This window comes from Capsicum annuum, chromosome 8 (assembly GCF_002878395.1).
Source record: "Capsicum annuum cultivar UCD-10X-F1 chromosome 8, UCD10Xv1.1, whole genome shotgun sequence".
Classification (NCBI taxonomy): Eukaryota; Viridiplantae; Streptophyta; class Magnoliopsida; order Solanales; family Solanaceae; genus Capsicum; species Capsicum annuum.
The window spans coordinates 166,808,291-166,828,529 of NC_061118.1; the positions used below are offsets into that span (position 1 = coordinate 166,808,291).

Below are 20,239 nucleotides of genomic sequence, written 5' to 3' on the forward strand. Positions count from 1 at the left end.
ACGGTGGCCAAGAGGCTCCCCGGAAGCTCGACGTGAAAAAACAAAGAAAATAGTTGCATCAACATCAGTGGATTTGCCATGCTTGGTCCAATGGTTACTATTCCCCACCCCACCCCAACTCAGACTTTATTTAACTTTTGATAGTTGCAAAACCTGTTGGATGAGCCCTTAAATCATATTGAAACTATAGACTTCTCACAAAATATCAAACTACAATCAGAACTAAGCAGCACGCAGAAACCTTTATACAAGGAACGCACAACTAAGTGAACTGTGATGACCAATGATCTTGGAATTGCCAGAAGGGGCCTTCAGTTAGGGATAAAAACTTCTAACAAAGAGTCATAGTGCGAGTCATCATAGTGACAAATTCATCCATATCAATGGCACCATCTCCATTTGCATCCACAGCCTTCACCATTTTCCTGCAATCTTGAAGGCTGCAACGTTGTCCGAGCCCCTTCTGCAGCTCGTACACTTCCTGCACACTGATCTTTCCATCACCATCCTTGTCAAAAGTGCAGAAAGCACTCTGCAAATCCATAGTTTTAACTCCGCCTTCCTTCTTCTGCACTTCCACAAACTCCTTGAAATCAATAAATCCATCACCATCTGCATCTGCAACGTCAAAAATCTTTTGAACTTCCCTTGTAAGGAGGGTTTTCTTCCCGGTGGCTTTGAGTATAGCCTTGTACTCTTCTGGTGAAATCTTGCCGTCTTTGTTTGAATCAAATCTATCAAAAACTTTCTTTAGATCATCAAGGCTAGGTTGGTAAACAGGCAACGAACGTGAGTTCTGCCTCTCTCTAGTAAACATCCTAGTCGGCTTACGCAGGAATTTTCTTTTCGAGAGGTTGTATTGGAAATCAAGAAAGCTCGGGTTGGACATTTTTTCCACTTGCTTTTTGGGAGAAGATATCTAAGACTTAAACTGGAATGAACTTGCTGACTAACATTGTAGCAAAGGACCTTAAATAGTAGAATGGCTAAGAACAAAGGAGACATATTCTGATGCTTAAAGTAACAAAGAAGATAAGGAAGAATATTTTTTATTCCAGAACTACTTGTAAAGCAACCAAGATTCTCAACTAAACATATGAAAACAATTCCAGAACCAGGAAGGAAAGAGCTGAAGATAAAAAGCTAAATTACAAATACATACGCGATCCTTGCCCAACTTGCTCAGTTGCTCCAGCCGTCTCAACTATTTTCTCAGAAAGTACTTTATTCTGCTACGGATGTATAGAATCTAGCCTTTATTTGACTTAAGAAAATTGCGTGTAGTATTGGACCCATACTTTGCTCCCCAAACAATATAACAATTCCGCCATGTTAAATGTCTCCTCAAAGCTTCCTAAAGTACACTGGTCTAAACAAAATGGTGCAAGTATTCTATTGTCAAAGTGGTTAATCATCCAAGCCCACCATCACATCAATATCCGTGCGTAGTGTTATTTTCTGCACATAACCTGAAATGTCAAAGTATTTGAGATTCCGGACATATATCTGTTACTCAGCCACAAATTAAAAAAGAAGTTGATCCCAGGAAGGTATAACGCAGATATCAGTGCTGAAATAATCAATTAATAAACATTCATAATCCACATTTTCAAAATAGCAGCAGAGTAACTTTTAGGGGCTAACTTCTTGATAAGAGGTATAGATCCCTGTGGGCGTACGGATTTTTGGTATACCTTCTCATTTATTTTGATCCACATCATTTCTTGGACCACATTAGATACTGAAGGAATCAAGAACTTAAATACCCTTATTAGTGGTTGAAAACTTTATTTCCAGAGGCAGCTGGAGAAAGAATGACCTCAGGACTTTATTCTCCTTTAGAGGAATAAACATGAATATCTAAAACTACAAGCAGAAAACGCCGAATCTGGAAAACAAGGAGGAAACACGCCTTTTCTTTAAGGTCAGACAATTTAAGCCAAACATGCTAATTGCACAGAATATAGGAATTACCATTGTCTTAGCTAGAGTGTCAAACAAGATGTTCTCTTCCGACTTTTCCAGACATCATAAATATGTATAGATGCACAAGAAACGGAAAAGCATGTCATCTAATTCAAAATAAGACGTAAACTTCAAGTTCCGTTTCCAAGGATTCATAAAAGATGCCAGAAGCATTATATTTTCACCTTAAAGCCCCTCTATTAAGCTACCAGCAGCAGAACCCGAAAAATCAGCTAAGTGAAAAACCACATTGCCCCAGCGGGCATTGCTGAAAGCATAAGACATGTCAAGCAAAAATAGAAAACCGCCAGGATTGAAGAATAGACAGCTCCGCAATCTCAACAAGATGGCAGTTGCCTTCTTGATTAGAAGTTCCCACATGAAGTTATTTGTTTCATCGTTCTATTTTTTAAAATTATCTTTTGAAGTTTATGGAAGGCCTGTAAAGAGAAAATCATTTTATATATTTTTTTTCTTTTTTCACAAGGCCATTAAGGAAAAAACCTCTGAAACTGACAAACAGAAATGCTGCATCCTAGGACTAATTCCTCTCTGAAATCCATAAACTAACCTATGTTTAAACTTTAAAGTCACCAGACAATGAGAACCATCTCTATAATCCTTCCGGGTCCTAATTCATTAATTTATTTACCAAGGGATAGAACAGTTCCCTAACTCTTAGAACCAACAGCAACTGACATAAACACGATATCCAACTTGGTCTTACTTCTAAATTCGATCAATAAAGAGTAGAAACAAAGTTAATGAAGGTAAATTAAAAACACCAAAATACTAGAGTTTTCTCGTAGCACTTCACTTTTGAAGTACAAAATGTCTGATATAGACTGCTAAAGACATATTTACCCTAAAATCATCTACACCTCTATAGTCAAAGTAATTGTCCAAAAAGTACAGAAGTACAATCCTCCTCCTTACATTCATCTTCAGGAAACTAAATGGTGTATGAAATTTGACATTCCAAGTCACTGTTCAGCTGATAAAATTTGCTTCTTGAAAATTTGCAGCATCATAGAATGATATTGATCTGGCAGAAACAGGACTATCTGATAATATTTTGGAAGGAAAATATGCACTTCTTTCATGCGCTATAACCTAATTTCTGACCAACACAATTTAGTGATCTACCACCTTTAACTTCCTTAATAATGCATTTTCAGAATCTTACTGATCCTTCCGAAATAAAAATGAGTAAATGTACATTTACATGCGCAGCAATATAACCAATATAGATGAAACAATCTCTAGGAATAGGTTCAAAGTTTTGACTATCTTCTTATACGAGCTATACAAGTGAAATGATAATTAATTAGGAAAAGAGCAAGAACCTCCCAAATTACGGATAGCTTTATCAAAGAAATAAATCCTCCATACATTCCTGCTGCTTCTAGAACTTCAAACTTATCTTTTTCTTCTCTGTTAATCCCCCAATTTCAACAGCTCCTACTTCTAGATAGCACTGATCATCCTTCTTACCCACCTTCGGACTCCTTCAAGCAGGTCCATCATGATCTTTTCCTAAGAGGCAGCTATCTAGGAACGCAGATAAGATCCATATAGCTTAAGAAAGTTGCCTTAACCTCAACAGGTCAGTTGTCTATTGACAGAACACACCAATTAAATATATGCTAGGAGGGAAGTGCTTAATCCTACAATAGATAGTCAACGAGAAAAAAAGAAGCCACCTACAAATGCTTTATGTGCGTTCCAAGCAAACCAGTATAGAAACTATGTTATGGAAACGTCCATACAAGAATATTCAGATAGGAAATAAAAGTATGATTCTTATACCGATTCCAGCGCAAGGTATGCATTTACAGATGGTCTCTTTCCCCTTTTTGTTATAGTAACTGACAAGTCCTGTCCCTTGGCAACTCCGACATTTTCCAGTCCACTCATAGACGACTTGCTTGCAATCCTAAAGTAATAAGAAGGCCAACAGAAAATCATCAACCTAGATTTAAATATAATTTTGACTTTCTCTTGCAAACAGCTTCCTCAATGTAAACACAAACACATAGAATAAAACTTCACAGAATCTCCAGAAGTTCTATTTAATTTTTCCAGACAAGTCTCTCGCTCTCACTCTCTCTCTACCACTTTTCCCTTTCTATTTATTCCAAAATTATACAAGCGTTAGAGACTCCAAATTGTTCATTCCATACATGAAAGAGCTCAATCTAGAGCACTGAAATGTTCATTTATCTCCTATTCATTAAACAAGAAATTAAGCAAAGTAAAATGGGAAGTAGAGAGATAAAAGAGAAAAACACAAGAACCCACTCTCTAGAACTCCGACTATAATATACAGATATAAAACTTAAAGGAAACATTTTTAGAAGTATGTAGATATAGTAGGAGCTAAACCTATTGATGAGCTTAAGTAATGAGCTTATTGTTAGCAAATTAACAACAACATACCCATTGTATTCCCACAAAGTTGAGTTTTGGGAGGGTAGAGCGTACGCAAACCTTACCCCTACCTTGGGTAGAGACGTTGTTTCCAATAGACCCTCAGCTAATATAACAAACAGTGCAAAGCAGTAGGAAAAAGAAATGGCCGAAGTGAACAAGCCATGGAAAGATACTACATATAACACGACAAATCATTTTAAACAGCAATTAAAACAAAATAATATGATAATCGAAGTACAAGAAATAACAAATAGTAACTGGAACTCAAAGGACAGGAAACTACAGGAGTAATGAGACTACTAGTATGGAAGGATGTTAGCAAATCAATCGGTTCAACTTATTTTACAGCGTCATCAGGTAACTATAGACCATAGTAAGTGTTACCAAACCATATCTCTTGACTTAGACCTCAAGATTCTCAACTGTAGCAAGCAAGTTTGCAACTTCACAGAAACCCAACAAGAACCTCAACCAAATGAATCATTCCACGTAAAGAGATTGTAAACAAAATATATATAAAAAAAAGAACCTCAATTATAGGATCACACTGCAGCCGTCGGTCAATTTCCTCCGGCGAACAAGGGGAAGTGTCGGGGTAAGTCATAGGAAGTGGAAGAGCATCACCATCATCAGTCAAATAACTCTCTCTATTACGCGACCAACGCTTTTCCTTAGCATTCACTTTTGTCTTCTTCTTAGTGTTATCAGCAATTTCGTCGGAGTTTTGGCTAATTCTGCCAAACCCAGGTGCTGCGGCGCCGGATGAAGCGGCATTCGCGGCGGCGCCGGAGTTGAACCACCAGCGAGAGGAGGAGGAGGAGGAGGAGGAGGAGGAGCCGCCGGCTGGTGGGTCAGCCGCAGCTTGGCAACGAATGAAGTTGAAGTTGGATTTATGAGGTCGAAAAAGGGAAGAATTTGGCGGAGGGAAAATTGAACATTGGTTAATTAAAGGAAACATTCGAAAAGAATAATGTGAATTTTTATTGTAACATATGGTATGAAGAGTAAACTGTCTATAAGGTGTTTGTTAGAATGTTTGTTAATGGCTTTTTATGGGAGAGAAGAAAGAAAATAAAATGAGTAAAAACAGAAAATTGAAAAAAAATGAAAACGTGATTTTTTTGTTTATTTTAAGGAATTTTTTAGTATATTGAAGGTCAATGAGATTTTGCCACGTGCCTTTTGAGTTTTGGTCTATTGTGGTTGGTGAAGTTTAGTCAGCGCTAATGAGGATTTGAAGTATCTTTACCCATTTTATCGGGTATATTATCGTTGACGATTTGAAATTTATGAATTTAATATGCGTATAAGGACATATTCATATGTAATATTCGTTTCAATTCAAGGAGGCGTGAAAGATGAAGGTTGTGGTGCAGGATGGGGTTGCTTCACCCTTATTCAGAAGTCAAGAGTTTGGGTATGGAGAAAACTCTGTTGGGAGTGCTGCCGCCTTAATACGCGATCCGAATTAGTCGAGGTTCCAATGCGGGCACCGGACACCGGATGGGAAACTCAAAAAAAAAAAGTATACTAGTACTGCTTCCATAAACAAACACTGCACGGAATTTTGCATACCAAATCTTTTGTTTTGTCTTTCTGCTTCAATGGCCTCACATTGCAACAGCCATGCTATTACTATGTTCGCGTCTTCTTCTTGTTCCTGTACTACTTGGTCCCTTAGCTTTAATTCCATATACAGTTTCGGAGATATTGGCGACTCTTCATCATCATCTTCAGCTGCTCATCATATTGCTGCAACACTCAAGATGCCTTCTCCGCAACTATATAATATGCTCAACTACAAGGCACTGAGTTCTTCGAGTCTGGTCTTAATTTTGCGACCCCTGGAGCTACCATCATGAAACCCTTTTTCTTCCTCAAGAATGGTATGTCTATGTATCCCACCACCTCCTCAGTCTCATGACCTATATATCACCTATTGTCACCTTCATGAAGTTCTTCTATAAAGACTGCTTCCTTTTTCATCATGACTCTGCCAAAAAACAAGCTTCTTCAGAAGGCGCTTATCTTTATGGATGGATCAACGACTACAAGCAGGCCTTTTTAGATGGAAAATCTATTTCTGAGGCATTCCATCTCGTACCTGAAGTGGTGGAGACCATAAAGAATTCAGTTGAAAGAGTGCTCATCAATGAAGCTGGAGCCAAAACTGTTATGGTTTCTGGAGTTCCTCCCATGGGTTGCTTTCCTGGTTTTCGGGCTCTCTTTCCTGATGGTGATTCTATTGGCAAAATCAGATCTGCCACAAGGGATTGAATATGTTCGCAAAGCTTCACAGTGATCACCTTTCGCAAGCTGTTCTGGAGCTGCGCTTGAAATACCCTAATGTTCACATACTACAAAGCATTCATGGCTGTTCTTAAGAACCACGTGTTTCTGGGATTCAAGACAAAGACTTTGATGAAGGCATGCGGAGAGGAAGGAGTTGCTATGTGTTCTGATAGGGCTTCTTATATACATTGGGATGTATTTCGACGGACCCCTGAGGCTTTGGAGAACCTGATTGATGCGCTATTCAGTAAAAAAGGATTCGTATTCCCAGAACTCAAGTTTGTACAAGAAACAGCAGCAGCAGCAGTAACAAGGCGTCATTCCGGGATTCATGGAGGAGTTAGAGACATGCCTTCTATTGTTAGGCGTTTACTCTTCGTCTAAGTTGGTTTTCTATATTCAGTCCATTAATCTGTTTGATTCAGAGGGCACTGGGCAGGCACATTGTTTCATATATGTAGAGGGGAATACTCCTCTTAGCTTCTGTAACAACTAACTATTCTTTACTCTTATCAAATAAAAGTATCCTCCTAGAGATGACTTAGATGTTTATTATCTATTTATCTTTGCTTTTTTCCTTCAACCTTATTCTTAAGCCGGAGACCGGCAACAATGGGTTTAACTGTTTGTAAGAAGCTTTGAAATGGTTAATACAATTAACTTAAATCTATAGTATTCCTTTCCCAGCTCAGACAACTTAAGTGGTCAGAATAGGTGATGACAGTATAGATTTTCTGTAGTTTCGGCAAATTCCCTTAAATACTGAATTTCTTATACATACATGTAATTTGAATCCAAAAAAGAAAACATGGTTACATCTATCTGTAATTAAATGATTACTAGTCATGACTGATTTAAAAGTACACCTTTACTTTGCTACTTTTTTTTTTTTTCAAGTATTAGATGTGAGTATGTTTATCCTATACACGAAGTACACCAAGACTAAAAGCTCTTCTCCGAATCCCTTCATTCCATCTTATAATTAACTTGGGTTGCTCGTGCAAGGTCCCGAAAATCTCTGTGCACTTCTTGAAGTATGTAACAAGTTCCGGTAGTTCTTCATTTGATCCTCTCTTTACGCCAGTTCCTAACTTGATACTTCATTTCCGGGAGACACCCTAACAACAAATATTTGTATAACATCAATAGGATCAGAAGTTGTATCAAACTGAAAATAGTGACATGTTTCAATTCAAGATTACAGATTGCTCACTTAAGGTTTATGCCATTCTTGTTTTTTAGGCTTCCTGGAATACTCCCTTTGAGATGGTTGTTTTGGAGAAACCTATAAAACCAGAAATATTGATTACGGACTTACAGAGTTGAACATTAATAATCAAATTTACAAAATCAAAGACTAAGTTTAGTAAAAATAGGAGCATACACTTCTCGAAGTTTAGGTAGTTTTCCTAATGATTCCGGGATTGGTCCTTGTAACTGGTTGTCCTCCAAGTGCCTTTTCCATTTCAAGGGATGAATATATTTGTTAGAAGTAGAAATTAGGATAAGAAAAAAGTAGGAGGAAGAAAAATCATGTGTTTTTCCTTCTTGAGAAAACATGATTATTAAGCGGAGAAGGGTAGAGAGACAGGCTCCTTATCTACCGAAACAATGAGCCAGTTGGCTCTCTTAGATTTCTCCGTCATTAAAAAAAAAAAAAGATAGGAAGAACAACGACAAATAGGAACTTACAGAGTTTCTAAGCTCTGCAATGAGCTTAAATCAGGTATTTCACCTGTAAGTTTGTTGCTTCCAAGCCACCTTAAAATGAGCCATTTTCAATTAGTATATTACACTGATAACAAAACCAAGAAATGTAACATGATTATGGTAGCTTACAGATGACTGAGTGCAGTTAATCTAGATATGCTTGGCGGCAATGATCCAGTAATTCCAACATTGGTTAAATTCCTTCATCCAAAAACGTAACCAATTGCATCAGAAAAATAGTTTATTATCGATTCAGTAGTCAAATAACTAATATATTTATCCTGCGTTAAATCAGAAAATCAAACATACAGGGAGGTTATTCGTGGGTTTGTGCCAGAAGAGCATTCAACTCCAGTCCATGACTTGTCCGTCGGAAGACATGGATCACCATGCCAATCTCGAGGTTCTTTGTCAAAGCTTTCTCTTAAGTCTTCCATCACCGCCACTATTTAAGTGCAACAAAAATGCGTTACTGTAGAAGCTAACAACTAAATTGACAGATAAATGGTAACAGTGGTGGATCCAACAGTAGGTTCATGAATTTGGCAGAAGCAAATTATTTAAGTTCAAGGAAACAAGTATACTTTCGTACTGACTATCAACTCAGAATCGACATCATCTAAAATTTGGATCTGTCCACTGATTAGCAAAGAAAATATTGCAGAAAAGAACCATTACCATCTCTAGTAAGAGTTATTCCAGCAAGAGGCAATAGTTGAAAGAGTTCACCAGCTGCGATAATTGGACCTACAGGGCTATTAATAGCAGGAGCCATTGTAATCGTTGTATTCCCTTCAAGAGGCCAAGCTGTGCTATAAACAGTTACACCACTGGTTGTGACATTAAGATTTTTAAAGAACATTACTCCGTTCACTAATACATCAAAAACTCTCCAGCTATATGGACTTGGGGTTCTGTTATCTTGGAAGTACAAAGCAATGTAGTAATAGGTCTTAGGAAGCATAAATTTTGGCCAATTTACCACAAGAGACTTCCCTCTACTGGCTGTCACTGAATTTTCAAAAACCTGAGCTGGTGGCATATTCCAGAATGTTGTTGGAGTTACAGGGACATGGCTTGTTACAACTGGATTGATGTCTACAAATTCATCCCAACGTCGATTGAATTTGTCATCTGGAAAACTAGTTCAACACCATCTATCAAATGTCAGTTAATATCCATGTAACTAAAAACATTTAAAGAAGCATGTAACCAAAATTTCAGCATTAAATAGATTACTTTTGCTAGCATAAAATGTTTTAACTAGAGAGCACCCAAAAGTACCGCCTAACGGTCAGTGAAGTGGATATGTCTTTTCATCAACCGATCACCGGAAAACATCTTCAATGCAAAACATTTTCCAGGAAAACAACTTATGAAAGAAGAAAACTGCGAAAACTCCAAAGTAATAAGATAGAAGAGGTAGAAATGCATGCATACATACATTATGGTATCATGTGATCCAAAGCTATGACGAGCAAGAGTAACCAGTGCATACTTGGCAAAATCAGTAGTATTATAAAGGGAATCATCAAGATACAACACTTCAATTGCTGAGATAAAAGGATCAGAAGTTGTATGCTCATTTCTAGCAAAGCAAACACTCAAAACCTTATTATGAGCAACCATAATAAGCTCATAATAGGAGCTTCCGCCATCTTTATAATCCTTTGATGTATCAATATTCCACTTTGTACCATCAATGATTTGATCAAATACTGGTGGCACAGTTCCTCCATCAAAACCTCCATAATAATATATAGTTTTCACCAGCAATTTCCTCCCTTTATTCACTGGTAATTGATAGCAGAATTTCTCTTCCACCAGATCCGGAAAATAACGAACAGAGGACAGCAATGGCACTATCCCTTGTTGTTTTATCTCCGTTTTATTCCCCGTGTGTATAAACTTATCATCTGGTAGGTATGTCAACGAATCTTGTTCCAGTTTCCCACCACCACAATTTAAGAGGAAACCTGCAACAACATCAACGAGCGCGATCATGATCATATAATTATACGTAGTTGAATTCACAGAACGCGAGCAATATATTAAGACAAAAGAAAACGTTAATCGTACGTTGCATTGATTCATATTAATTAATTACCTTGGGGTGGATGTGGATTAGTGGTGGCATGAATTGTTAGAGGAATGCTAACAAGCCAGAGGAGGAAAATGGAAGTGGACATTTTTATTTAGGAAAATAATTGGCAGAATAAGGGAGAAGGAATTGGTTGCTCCTGGTAAAGGAAATTTTAGGCATTGGGACATTTTATTAAGAGATGGACATTATTCTATTCTTCGGAGATTCATTGGATCACCTTACGTTGCATTGTCAAAGATTTTTTTTAAAAAAAAAAACCATCCCAACTACAAATTCCAAATTTAATTATGATGTTTTATCTGTTAATCATGTGACATTCTCTTTTCTTTTTAATCAATGTCAATATATTTCTATCTTAAATAACCATGTTTCCACTTTGGTTACTATTCACTATCTGGAGCCGGGGATCAACCTTTCTACTTCTTTGGACATACTGCGTACATTTTACCCTCTCCCACACCCCACTTTGTGGGAATATACTAGGTTTGTGGTTGTTGTTGTTGTTAAATAACAATGTTTATCTTTAATAGGTTCTTTTATCGTTAACGAAATTATTTATAGTCAGATAAATATTTATGATTTATTTCATAATTCAACTTCAAATCTTTATTCTATTTCTTAAAATTAGTAGCCATTTGGCCATGAAAATCATAATTTTTTCGAATTGGAGTTGGAGTTGTGTTTCGCCATGAATACATAAGTTGTTTTTGAAATATTATGAGACAAGTAGGTGTGAAAAAGGTGATTTGTTTTCACTTTTTTAAATACGATTTCAATTTGTATTCTCATGACCAAAAACTATTGTTTTTATTTTTTTCACTAAAATGAAATAACTTTCTGAAAAAAACAAAGAAAAATTTTCATGATCAAACTATTTAATGTTTATTTAAACATTATCACATAAATTAACATAAAAAATATTTATTTCAAATATATGACTGAAATATAACAAGTAAACACTACTTCTTATCTTTCAACTTGTACGAGGAAATGCATATTAGAACATTTAGTACTAAATAGAGATATTTCTTATTAGAAATTGTACGAGGAAATGCATATAAGAATCCGTTTGATTATCAGAATTTTTCAATTTTTTTTCGAGAAAATTATTTCACTTTAGTGAAAATTGAGATATTTGATCATGATAATTCCAAATCCAATTCAAATTGTTTTTGAAAAAGTGAAAACATCTTTTACTTGTTTTCATTTTTTTCCAACTTCAATTTCAACTTTATTTATTATTACAAATGACCTCATTTTTTTTATTTTTACAAAAAACTATTAATATTATCCAAAATTCAAGTTAAATGCCTAACTACCACATTATCCACTTCTTCCTACTTCCATCAATAAAAAAACCTCAAAATTGAAAGGCAACTTATATTTTTTTCTTCTTCTTCAAAATTTCCTCATGATAAAACGGAATCTTAATCCGTCCATTATTGCGACTCTTTATGCAACACCAACAACAAAGGCAATATTATTTTCTCCTCTCACATTTGGTTGTATCTTGTAGGTAAATTAGTTAAATTGTGTATTTTTGATAGTTTTTAAAAATTAAGGATATAAAATTATATTTTAAAAAGTTTGGAAAAAAAAAATCAAAAAGACATAGCAAAACATAAATCCAACTACAAAAAAATTTAAATTTCATGGCCAAAAGCCAACTTATTTTCACAAAATTATTTATTCCGGAAAAGAAATTGTGAGAAAAGAACCTTCAGAATTCAGAGGGGAAACTGACATTATCAGATATTAAAGGAACTGAAAGTAAAGAAAAAATAATTATCAGGGAATGAAAAAGATATTATACAATAGTTTTGGGACGATTGTGTAATTTACTCAACTAGAATCCACCTTATTAGAAGTTCAAAGGAGATAGCAGTAGCGCCGCTACTATACCGTCGACGTGCCTGGTTTTCTTCCCGCTAAAATGGTTGTTTTTGTGCTATTTTTGGCCCCTGAAGTTTCTCACTTGTCATTTCATGGTTTATTGTTTTGCCCATTTGCTTCATTTATTTGGGTATTTTGAAGTCGAATTTTATATGGAATTTCATGTTTTCAGGTAACAATGAAGACGTTCGAAGTCGGCGGAACCACCCTTTGTCTTTCCCTTTTCAGCGATGTTACTAATTCCAAGTACGTTAGTTTCTTTCTGCTATCTTTTTATTACTTACAAATCAAGTATGGAAATTGGAATACATCTTTTTTTAAAGCCTAGCCTAACTTTTGAGTAATTGTAGGTAATTATGTTGTAAATGACTGTTAAAGGGCCTATCTTTTTTAGAAATTTCTGTACTATGTTCTTTGTTTTTTCCTCCATATTGAATTGGATGTAAGTTGAGGTATCACCATTGTACTAATAGATGTTTAAGGTATATGTAGGCAGGCTGCACATACTAAGAGATTTTTAAAGTTGAAGTTTTGCTATTTTCTTTTTTCCCTTAAAGATTAAAGGCTTCAGTTTATCGGTTATCTAGCAATGTCTAAATTTGGAAAGCTGGAATTTTTATTTGTCGCGGACATGGAAAAGGTGCAAGGGTAAATGCACAATCTCATCTCATGTGTTTATCCCCTGTTTTGAGCTTGGCAACATTATGCTGGTTTAAGGATTATATATCGGAAACAGCCTCTCTACCTTCACAAGGTAGGGATAAGGTTGTGTACACACTATCCTCCCCAGACCCCACTTGTGGGATTACGCGGGGTATGTTGTTTTATAAAGGCAACACGTTGTTAAAATGCAAAATTGCCTTCAAGAAAAATTTCTTTATTTGTTTCTGAGCTTTTCAACGACTTGTAAATGGAGATGAGCCTATGGTTTACTTAGCAGTAAGAGATCGTGTAAAAGCTGGTATAAACCTATGAATGAACTGCTGCTGGTATGTTTTTCGTCACTGCTAAAAAGTCTACATGTTGTTTTCCTTCTTTGGACTGAGAAATGGCTCGATGACTGTCGTGGATATGTATATCACAGACACAAGCTTATTACTTTCTAGTCACTTTATCTTTGTTTGGATTGGACTAGCGAAGGACCTATCATGGTCACTATAAGTTTTAGGCTTTTCTAAATGTTCTTTTTTATTCATGAGGATGTTTAGGGGGCGACATTATCTAGTTAGTAAAAATATACAGGGGAGACCAGAACTCTTTAGTTCGACAGATGGTTTCGCTGTCTATGACTTGTAAAGTTGGATTATATGTTCATTACATAGCTGTTTAAAAGTTTTTTCAATTGGAACTAATGGTAGAAAGACACTGAGACATAGTGGCGGACCCAGGATTTAAGTAGAGTGGGTGCTTACTACAGCAAAAAAATAAAAAATCACCTCAACTAGGTTTGAACCCGACCACACCTACCAATGGAGAGCCTTAAGATCAACCTAAATGCCTGTGCACCTAATCAACTTCTTGTTTAGTGGGTGCTTTTATATAATTTATACCCATTTTCATATATTTTTTATATAATTATACCTATTCCGCGTCGAGTTTAGTGGGTGCCGGAGCACCCAAAATTTATGCGTAGGTCTGCCCATGCAGTGAGACATCAAGTATAACCATTATGAAGCATTATCTTCATGTTTCTTAAGAGATTTGTCAATCCTGAAGAACTATTTACTCATACTGTAGAACATCGCATTTACAAATTTCATGGACGATTAACAAGATTCTTTCCAGGATTGCTTATAATTGGCCAAAAGTATTTCTTGCACAATTTTTTGGTAAATCCTCGGTTACTTTGAAGGGTATGCTACTTCTAAAAGTTGCAGGAAATGAATTGGTTGGCCGACAAAATTATTCGGGTGTAAAAAAATGGACATGATACTATGATGAGGAGAATGAAACTTCTAAGGTCAATGTTAAGTTTTGGATGCTCAGGCCTAAGCTTGAAAAGATATTTCGTAACTTCGTTATGATCCTGTAACCTATATTATATATGGAAGTTAATGCTAGAGAGTTATTTCTTTCTTTTCCATTCTCCATTCCCTTCTTTACCGGAAATTAGTGTTGGGGGTGCAAAACTAAGCTTATGACATTGTGGAGAACCCTATGTGAAGTGTACAATACAACTGCACATTTATACTATTTCCCCTGTGTGTTTCTTTGACTAGAATTCCTTGCTTTATCGGTGGGAAGTAAGTAATTGTTTCTTCATGCTTAATATTTGTTTCACTTTGAAAACCTTTAAATGCTAGTTTTTGGAACTATGGTGCACTAGCTTAATTATCATAGTAATTTCAGCACTAGTCTCAGATTTGTTTCCGTGCTGGCTATTCTTGTGTAGTTTCTAAAAGCCCAACATTATATACAAGATAGGATAAAAACTAATCCATGACTTCTACTCTGTCATGAGATCCATTTATCTCCTGATTCAGTTGTATCCGCGATATCACAAGCTTTTCTCCAGGAATTACTGGACTGCTTAATTGCACTTTTTGCTTTCTTCTGATACCTTCATGTGCAGTTTGTAGTAGAACTTATTCCCCATCTCCCCACACAGAGAAAATAAAAAGAAGCGCACAAGGAACACATCCATCAATTTCTTGTTTTACCTAAATATATAATCTACTCAGCATTAGGCATCTGTTTTCTCTCTTTCATTTATTCCCTCTTATTTAAAAAATAGGCTTGAGCCTTCAGGAAGTATAATTTTTAAGGTATCGAACAGCAGGTGATTATCGTACTGTTGCTTTTTAACTGAAAAAGCTTTCGCATTTCTGCATTCTTATGTTTCCGATGATGCATGTTTTGGGTGCTTATACGAAAGAAATTTGTTTTGCCAAAACGGGAAGATTCTCATTAAGTTCGAACTGAAGTAAATGACTGCATCAGCAAAAATGAGTAAGTAGTATCAGAGAAATAAGTTAATGCTTCAACCAAAAGTTATTATTTGATAAGTTTAAAACAAATCTCTGAGATTCATCTTTTGCAGAGAACTATTGGACTTAATGCAGTCTGCAGCACTGGAGCCAGAAGTAGCTTTTCTGAATGCATCACTCGTAAGCAGTCTCTGCACTCATTCACAAAGCTCACTAGTTGTGCTTTGTGCATTTCAGCTGATTTACCTTGGGTACATTGCAACAGATCCCAGATATATTTCCTGTTTTGGCAGCTGCACACAAGACACTTGTAGCTAAATCACGGGATTCACTCACTACACGGACCCTCCATTCTGAGCTTGTTTACAACTACTCGGGATCTAAGCATGTAAGAAGCTCCAAGGCTTAATTTGAAATATAATTGACTTCTCCTTTTGTGGTCTATTGACTTTTACTTGGCTTTATCATGGTAGATTTCGGAGTCTTTGAAAAGATGTGGTATTGCAGACAACACAAGCTACATTCTGGCAGCACGCTTTGGTGCTTCGGCTGATGAGGTGAGGCGACAATATTATGTCATCAGAGCTGATTTTTATTTTTCTTTTTGCTGACAGCAATGATGTATTCTTGCTCTGTAACTAGATGGTGGCCATTGAAAAACTCATAAAGGGGAATGATATTGACTTGAAGGAATTGGAACAAAGAATAAACCAGGCCCAGATTCAAAAGGTGGTGATGAGTGAATATTTGTCTTTCCAAGTGGTTTGTGGAGTATCAAGTATGGTTGATGGTCATGCTTCCTTTCTTTATAATGAGTTAATACTTTAAATTTCTTGACAGCATTACAAGATTTCTAATCTGGAGCTGGAGATATCATCACTTGCAGATGCTATAACCTGCAGAATTGCTGCCAGAGACGCTTTATGAGCATTGCAAGCCTACGCCACTATTTATTGCATCTTCTCTATATATGTAAACTATTAATTATGTCAGAGACTCGGAAATAACTTTCCGAACCTTGTGCGACCATTCCATAGACACTACAAGCTTTTGTTTTCACCTTTGTTTGCTGGCTAATCTGGCCTTTTCAACAGTAAAATGTGACGGTCGACTGGTTTATAACTTGACCAACTTGTAGCATAATTGCCTGCCTTAATTGATACTTCTTCGTCCTGTATTTGATATTAACCTTGCATCACAGCTCAACTGTGGTTTCCAACAACAACTAAGAGCAGTAGCAAGTAGATATTCGTTCCAAGTAGATGGACAACAACAGACTCAATGCCAAAAAAAAAAAAGAACATAGGGCTTAAATCAATGCACTCGTACATACAGAATTCACTCATCCAAACAGTCTTCAACATAAAACCGCGAAGCCATAAAGAATTCCACTCATACATACAGTATACGTTTAAAAAAAGCAAAAGAGGTTATATCAAACATAAACGCAAACTAAAAAAGCAATCAAACATGATTTATGTATTGCAAAAGGAAAAAGAACAGAACTAGGACCTCCCTATATACACAAAAGATAAATCTTCTTTCACACATTGATCAATCACTAGTCAACTAGATCCCAAGTCCACGCTTCTTGCCAGACATGCTGATGGAGGTGACTTTCATTGGAGTTGCTACAACCAGGGGAGCCTCTGGTGAGTCACTGACGGCATACTTGTCATGCATGAAACGACTCTCAACAATGGATTCATCCTTGGGCACTATCTTGTAACAGTAGCAACTCTTTAGACCTTGCTGATTCTGATAGCAATGATGAGCACTGTCCTTCACTTGTTGGAAATTCCATATCACACTGAATTTGCCTACTGCTGCAACCAAGTGGCGTTCTTGTTTTCCACTTTCAGTAACCTGGAAATGACATAAAAGGCAGGTCAGGTAAGTCGCTTGCTTTTATAGCTCAAGGACAAGCATGAACCGTTACCACAGTATTATTTTGCATCAGAGAAAGAAAAACGTTTTTTTTTTTAAAAAAAAAAAGGGAAGACCTGCTAGGGCAAACAAATTTATCATGCAACTGACCCTTGACGAATCTGGTGCAGGTAAAAAAATGTAGTCAAATTCAAGTTATACTTCCGTCATTCGACAGCTGTGGCAGAGGTCATATTCCATGCCACTGAATTGCTGCAGCACGGTAACAACAGATGGCAGGCAACAAAGAAGATGACTCCCGGTGATATAGACAAATGTGAGAAGCTTGTTAAGACAAAAAGGTGCAACAAGTAAAGATTTTTACTATTCTAATAGCAGTTCAATTTCTAAGTTAGTGCCATGAGGTTTCATAATATTTCTCGCTTGTTAGTCATTCTGATTCCTGAGAGAGAGACCTAATTTTTTTTGCAGGGAGCTTTTAAAATATGGCTCATTCAGAACGAATAATTTAATCAAAAAAAAAAAAAAAGGTAACAAGGAAATCAAAGCTGAATACTAAATCATTTACTAAATTGCAGCATAGTGTAAGCTGAGGTGAGAAAAGTTAGGAATCATATTTTTCAAAAAGCTAAAAATAGAATGAGGAAAATGAGCAACCATCATGGTTACAGTTACCAAGCTATGACAAACAACAGGCTGATTACCTGCCATACTAATCAGGTCAGTCAGGTCAGTGCATTCACTAAAGTTGCATAAGAGCTCACACAAAAGAGCAACAACCAACTTATATGAACTCACAACACGAAAAAAACAAATTTCATGGAGAAAACATGAAAACTGACGTATAGCCTATTCAACAAACAAGCAATATGAATGCAGCAAATAGCTAAGCAACATCTATATGTTAAGCAGCTAAATAAATTAGGTATTCTTACCCATGAGAAATGTCCACCATGGAACTTATTGTTTGCTCCAGCCGTATGCGCATCAACAGGAGTCAGCTTTAATAATCTTGGGGCTGGGATTTTATTTCCCATTCGCCCAGTAAAACCAGTTTTGGTCTTCCCATCCTTATCAGTGAACACAGTGCATATCAAGATCAAATATGTATCTGTTGTGCCCAGTATCCATTTGCCATCATAAGTAACATCAACATGTGTAATTGGAGAGCCAAGGCCAGGAAATGCAGTCTTTGCTTGCCTCATAGACGTCTTTGAGTACAAGCGGATCTTCCCATCAAGTGATCCAACTAAAATGGAGCCATCACCAGTCGTGGCAAAGCATTGAAAATTCGTTCCTCTTGAAAACTGATGCCCCTGAGTCCAATTCAACACAGGAGAACTCGTATTTGCCAATGTCTGAACAATTCCCTTCTTATCACGCATGTCCCACTGACACAGCCGGTTATCATCCAAGCCCAAAAATGTCGATTCAGAAGGATCCAACTGTGACCCTTTGGTATCACTTGTTATATCCTTCATGGTAATATCAGTCCCGTCCTTCTCAAACTTCCATTCAGTAACAATCTTCCCAGTCTCAATATCCAATTGATGAAGTCCAGTTGAACGGGGCGTCCCTTCCTTAAAAGGACTCATTAACATCATATTAGTTTCTCCACGCATCAAAAGAGCCTTTTTAGGTGTTGACCCTCCGGTCCACTTATCCTTTTCATCAAATTTCACATAAACACCTTTCCCATGGATTCCATGGCTGAAATTTTTCACAACTTGAACTCCCGAATCATTCACAAGAAAACTATTATCTAAAGCCCCTAACGCCAAACTCTGTATCCCTCCACCCGTAGCAGCTTCCTCAAATTCCTCCAACAAATCTTGGCTATCCCTCACCGGCATCACCGGACTCTTTCCACTTCCCTTCCAAACTCCAGAATCTGCATCTTCCCACATTGCATCATCTGATTCCTCAGGCTTTAACCATCCAATAAACTCCTTCCCATAAATCTTCACCTTATTCGCCTCCGTAGCCTCCATTCCATACACATTCTCAAACAAACAATCCTGAAACTTAGTAATAAAATTCCTATACTCATCATCCACAAAAAACTTCAAAGCCCACACTCCTTTATCCACAAAATCAACTCTCCTTTGATCTCCAAACATCTTCAACTGCATATCAGTCGAAACCCTAACCCTAACCTTCTTCCCAACCTTCAAAACCCAAAATCCCTCATCTCCTCCACTTAACTCGCCATCATCGTCACTATCACCTCCAATTTTCAACGTTTTCACAAACTCATAACTCGTCAGCTTCTCCGATATTATCCATTTCGCTTTCGGCGTATTACCGCCGACATGCAAGTACAATTTCATGGCATTTCTTACATTTGTCGGTGTACCCGCAGAACCGTACTTAAGTTTCAACGCTTTCAGTTTGCTATCCAAATCGTCTAGGGTTTTGTTACTCACCGGTGGAGTTCTCACCGGAGCGTGATAATCATCGGCGGCGTCTTCGTACTGTTCTTCACTTTCCGTTTTGGTGCTTACATCATCGTCGTCGTCGTAATCCGATTCATCGGAAAGTTCTAGACCTTCGCGACTCTGAGAAGCTCCCATGATCGCTGGGAAAGTAAACTAAAATTGCTAAAGTGAGACGAAACGAATCAAAATTCGGTAAACGTGGAAAAGGGAAAAATACGAAAAGAGGGAATTTGATTAGCTTTAATTTGGAAGTTTTCGAAAAGAACGAATATGGATATAGATGCTATATATGTATATTGGAGATGGCTAAATCTGACGGTGACACGTAACTTGGTGATTAAGTAAATGGAGGCACGCTTTTCGTCTTTGGGCTTTGAAGGGCCAACTTGTATTGGGCTTCAATGATTACTCAATAAGTGAGGAAAATTTTGGGTGCCATGCGGTAAATATTTAGACTCTATTTATGATGTAATGTTATGATTTCAAAAATTATGAAATAATATCCTCCCTATGGTTAATAAAGAATGACCTACTTTAACTTGACATGAAATTTAAAAAAATAAAAAAGAGATTTTAATTTTATGGTCTTA

At 36.8% G+C, this 20,239-nt stretch overlaps 5 protein-coding genes across 6 annotated transcripts; 1 reads left to right on the top strand and 4 right to left on the bottom strand.

Moving 5' to 3' along the window:
• Positions 1 to 156: 156 nt before the first annotated feature.
• On the bottom strand, positions 157 to 1,383 carry LOC107840288 (calmodulin-like protein 30). Its single transcript, XM_016684109.2, has one exon. The coding sequence runs from the start codon at positions 887 to 889 to the stop codon at positions 332 to 334; it is 558 nt and encodes a 185-aa protein (XP_016539595.1). The 5' UTR covers positions 890 to 1,383; the 3' UTR covers positions 157 to 331.
• On the bottom strand, positions 157 to 5,578 carry LOC107840286 (protein disulfide-isomerase SCO2). The gene is made up of 3 exons (XM_016684108.2): positions 4,928 to 5,578; positions 3,775 to 3,901; positions 157 to 1,469 (listed from the first exon to the last, which is right to left on the bottom strand). The coding sequence occupies exons 1-3, from the start codon at positions 5,354 to 5,356 to the stop codon at positions 1,408 to 1,410; spliced, it is 618 nt and encodes a 205-aa protein (XP_016539594.2). The 5' UTR covers positions 5,357 to 5,578; the 3' UTR covers positions 157 to 1,407.
• Positions 5,579 to 7,410: 1,832 nt separating this feature from the next.
• Positions 7,411 to 10,719, bottom strand: LOC107879969 (putative leucine-rich repeat receptor-like serine/threonine-protein kinase At2g14440). Its single transcript, XM_016726891.2, has 9 exons — positions 10,508 to 10,719; positions 9,845 to 10,376; positions 9,079 to 9,542; positions 8,710 to 8,845; positions 8,530 to 8,601; positions 8,383 to 8,451; positions 8,075 to 8,146; positions 7,904 to 7,975; positions 7,411 to 7,808 (listed from the first exon to the last, which is right to left on the bottom strand). The coding sequence occupies exons 1-9, from the start codon at positions 10,587 to 10,589 to the stop codon at positions 7,778 to 7,780; spliced, it is 1,530 nt and encodes a 509-aa protein (XP_016582377.2). The 5' UTR covers positions 10,590 to 10,719; the 3' UTR covers positions 7,411 to 7,777.
• A 1,569-nt stretch (positions 10,720 to 12,288) lies between these two features.
• LOC107840290 (EKC/KEOPS complex subunit TPRKB) lies at positions 12,289 to 16,467 on the top strand. Of its 2 annotated transcripts, none has more exons than XM_016684111.2 (7): positions 12,289 to 12,440; positions 12,570 to 12,643; positions 15,438 to 15,504; positions 15,590 to 15,712; positions 15,798 to 15,881; positions 15,967 to 16,053; positions 16,165 to 16,467. In XM_016684111.2, the coding sequence occupies exons 1-7, from the start codon at positions 12,438 to 12,440 to the stop codon at positions 16,249 to 16,251; spliced, it is 525 nt and encodes a 174-aa protein (XP_016539597.2). In that variant the 5' UTR covers positions 12,289 to 12,437; the 3' UTR covers positions 16,252 to 16,467. The 2 variants fall into 2 exon arrangements, with proteins under 2 accessions (XP_016539597.2, XP_016539599.2); XM_016684113.2 differs by having other exon boundaries at positions 12,393 to 12,492.
• A 194-nt stretch (positions 16,468 to 16,661) lies between these two features.
• On the bottom strand, positions 16,662 to 19,948 carry LOC107840289 (protein CYPRO4). Its single transcript, XM_016684110.2, has 2 exons — positions 18,147 to 19,948; positions 16,662 to 17,190 (listed from the first exon to the last, which is right to left on the bottom strand). Exons 1-2 carry the CDS (start codon positions 19,782 to 19,784, stop codon positions 16,894 to 16,896), a joined length of 1,935 nt encoding a protein of 644 aa, XP_016539596.1. The 5' UTR covers positions 19,785 to 19,948; the 3' UTR covers positions 16,662 to 16,893.
• Between the last annotated feature and the right edge of the window lie 291 nt (positions 19,949 to 20,239).

Excerpts from the sequence above, each read along its gene's own strand:
- LOC107840288 (XM_016684109.2), bottom strand. The coding sequence starts at position 889 with ATGTCCAACCCGAGCTTTCTTGATTTCCAATACAACCTCTCGAAAAGA.
- LOC107840286 (XM_016684108.2), bottom strand. The coding sequence starts at position 5,356 with ATGTTTCCTTTAATTAACCAATGTTCAATTTTCCCTCCGCCAAATTCT. Across the intron at positions 3,902-4,927 it reads AGTGTGATCCTATAATTGAG|GATTGCAAGCAAGTCGTCTA; the intron begins GTTCTTTTTTTT and ends TTATTACTTTAG. Across the intron at positions 1,470-3,774 it reads CATACCTTGCGCTGGAATCG|GTTATGTGCAGAAAATAACA; the intron begins GTATAAGAATCA and ends TTGACATTTCAG.
- LOC107879969 (XM_016726891.2), bottom strand. The coding sequence starts at position 10,589 with ATGTCCACTTCCATTTTCCTCCTCTGGCTTGTTAGCATTCCTCTAACA. Across the intron at positions 9,543-9,844 it reads GGATCACATGATACCATAAT|TTTTCCAGATGACAAATTCA; the intron begins GTATGTATGCAT and ends GTGTTGAACTAG. Across the intron at positions 7,809-7,903 it reads AAGAATGGCATAAACCTTAA|GGTGTCTCCCGGAAATGAAG; the intron begins GTGAGCAATCTG and ends ATTTGTTGTTAG.
- LOC107840290 (XM_016684111.2), top strand. Across the intron at positions 15,505-15,589 it reads CTTTTCTGAATGCATCACTC|ATCCCAGATATATTTCCTGT; the intron begins GTAAGCAGTCTC and ends ACATTGCAACAG. Across the intron at positions 16,054-16,164 it reads ACCAGGCCCAGATTCAAAAG|CATTACAAGATTTCTAATCT; the intron begins GTGGTGATGAGT and ends ATTTCTTGACAG.
- LOC107840289 (XM_016684110.2), bottom strand. The coding sequence starts at position 19,784 with ATGGGAGCTTCTCAGAGTCGCGAAGGTCTAGAACTTTCCGATGAATCG. Across the intron at positions 17,191-18,146 it reads ATGGTGGACATTTCTCATGG|GTTACTGAAAGTGGAAAACA; the intron begins GTAAGAATACCT and ends TGTCATTTCCAG.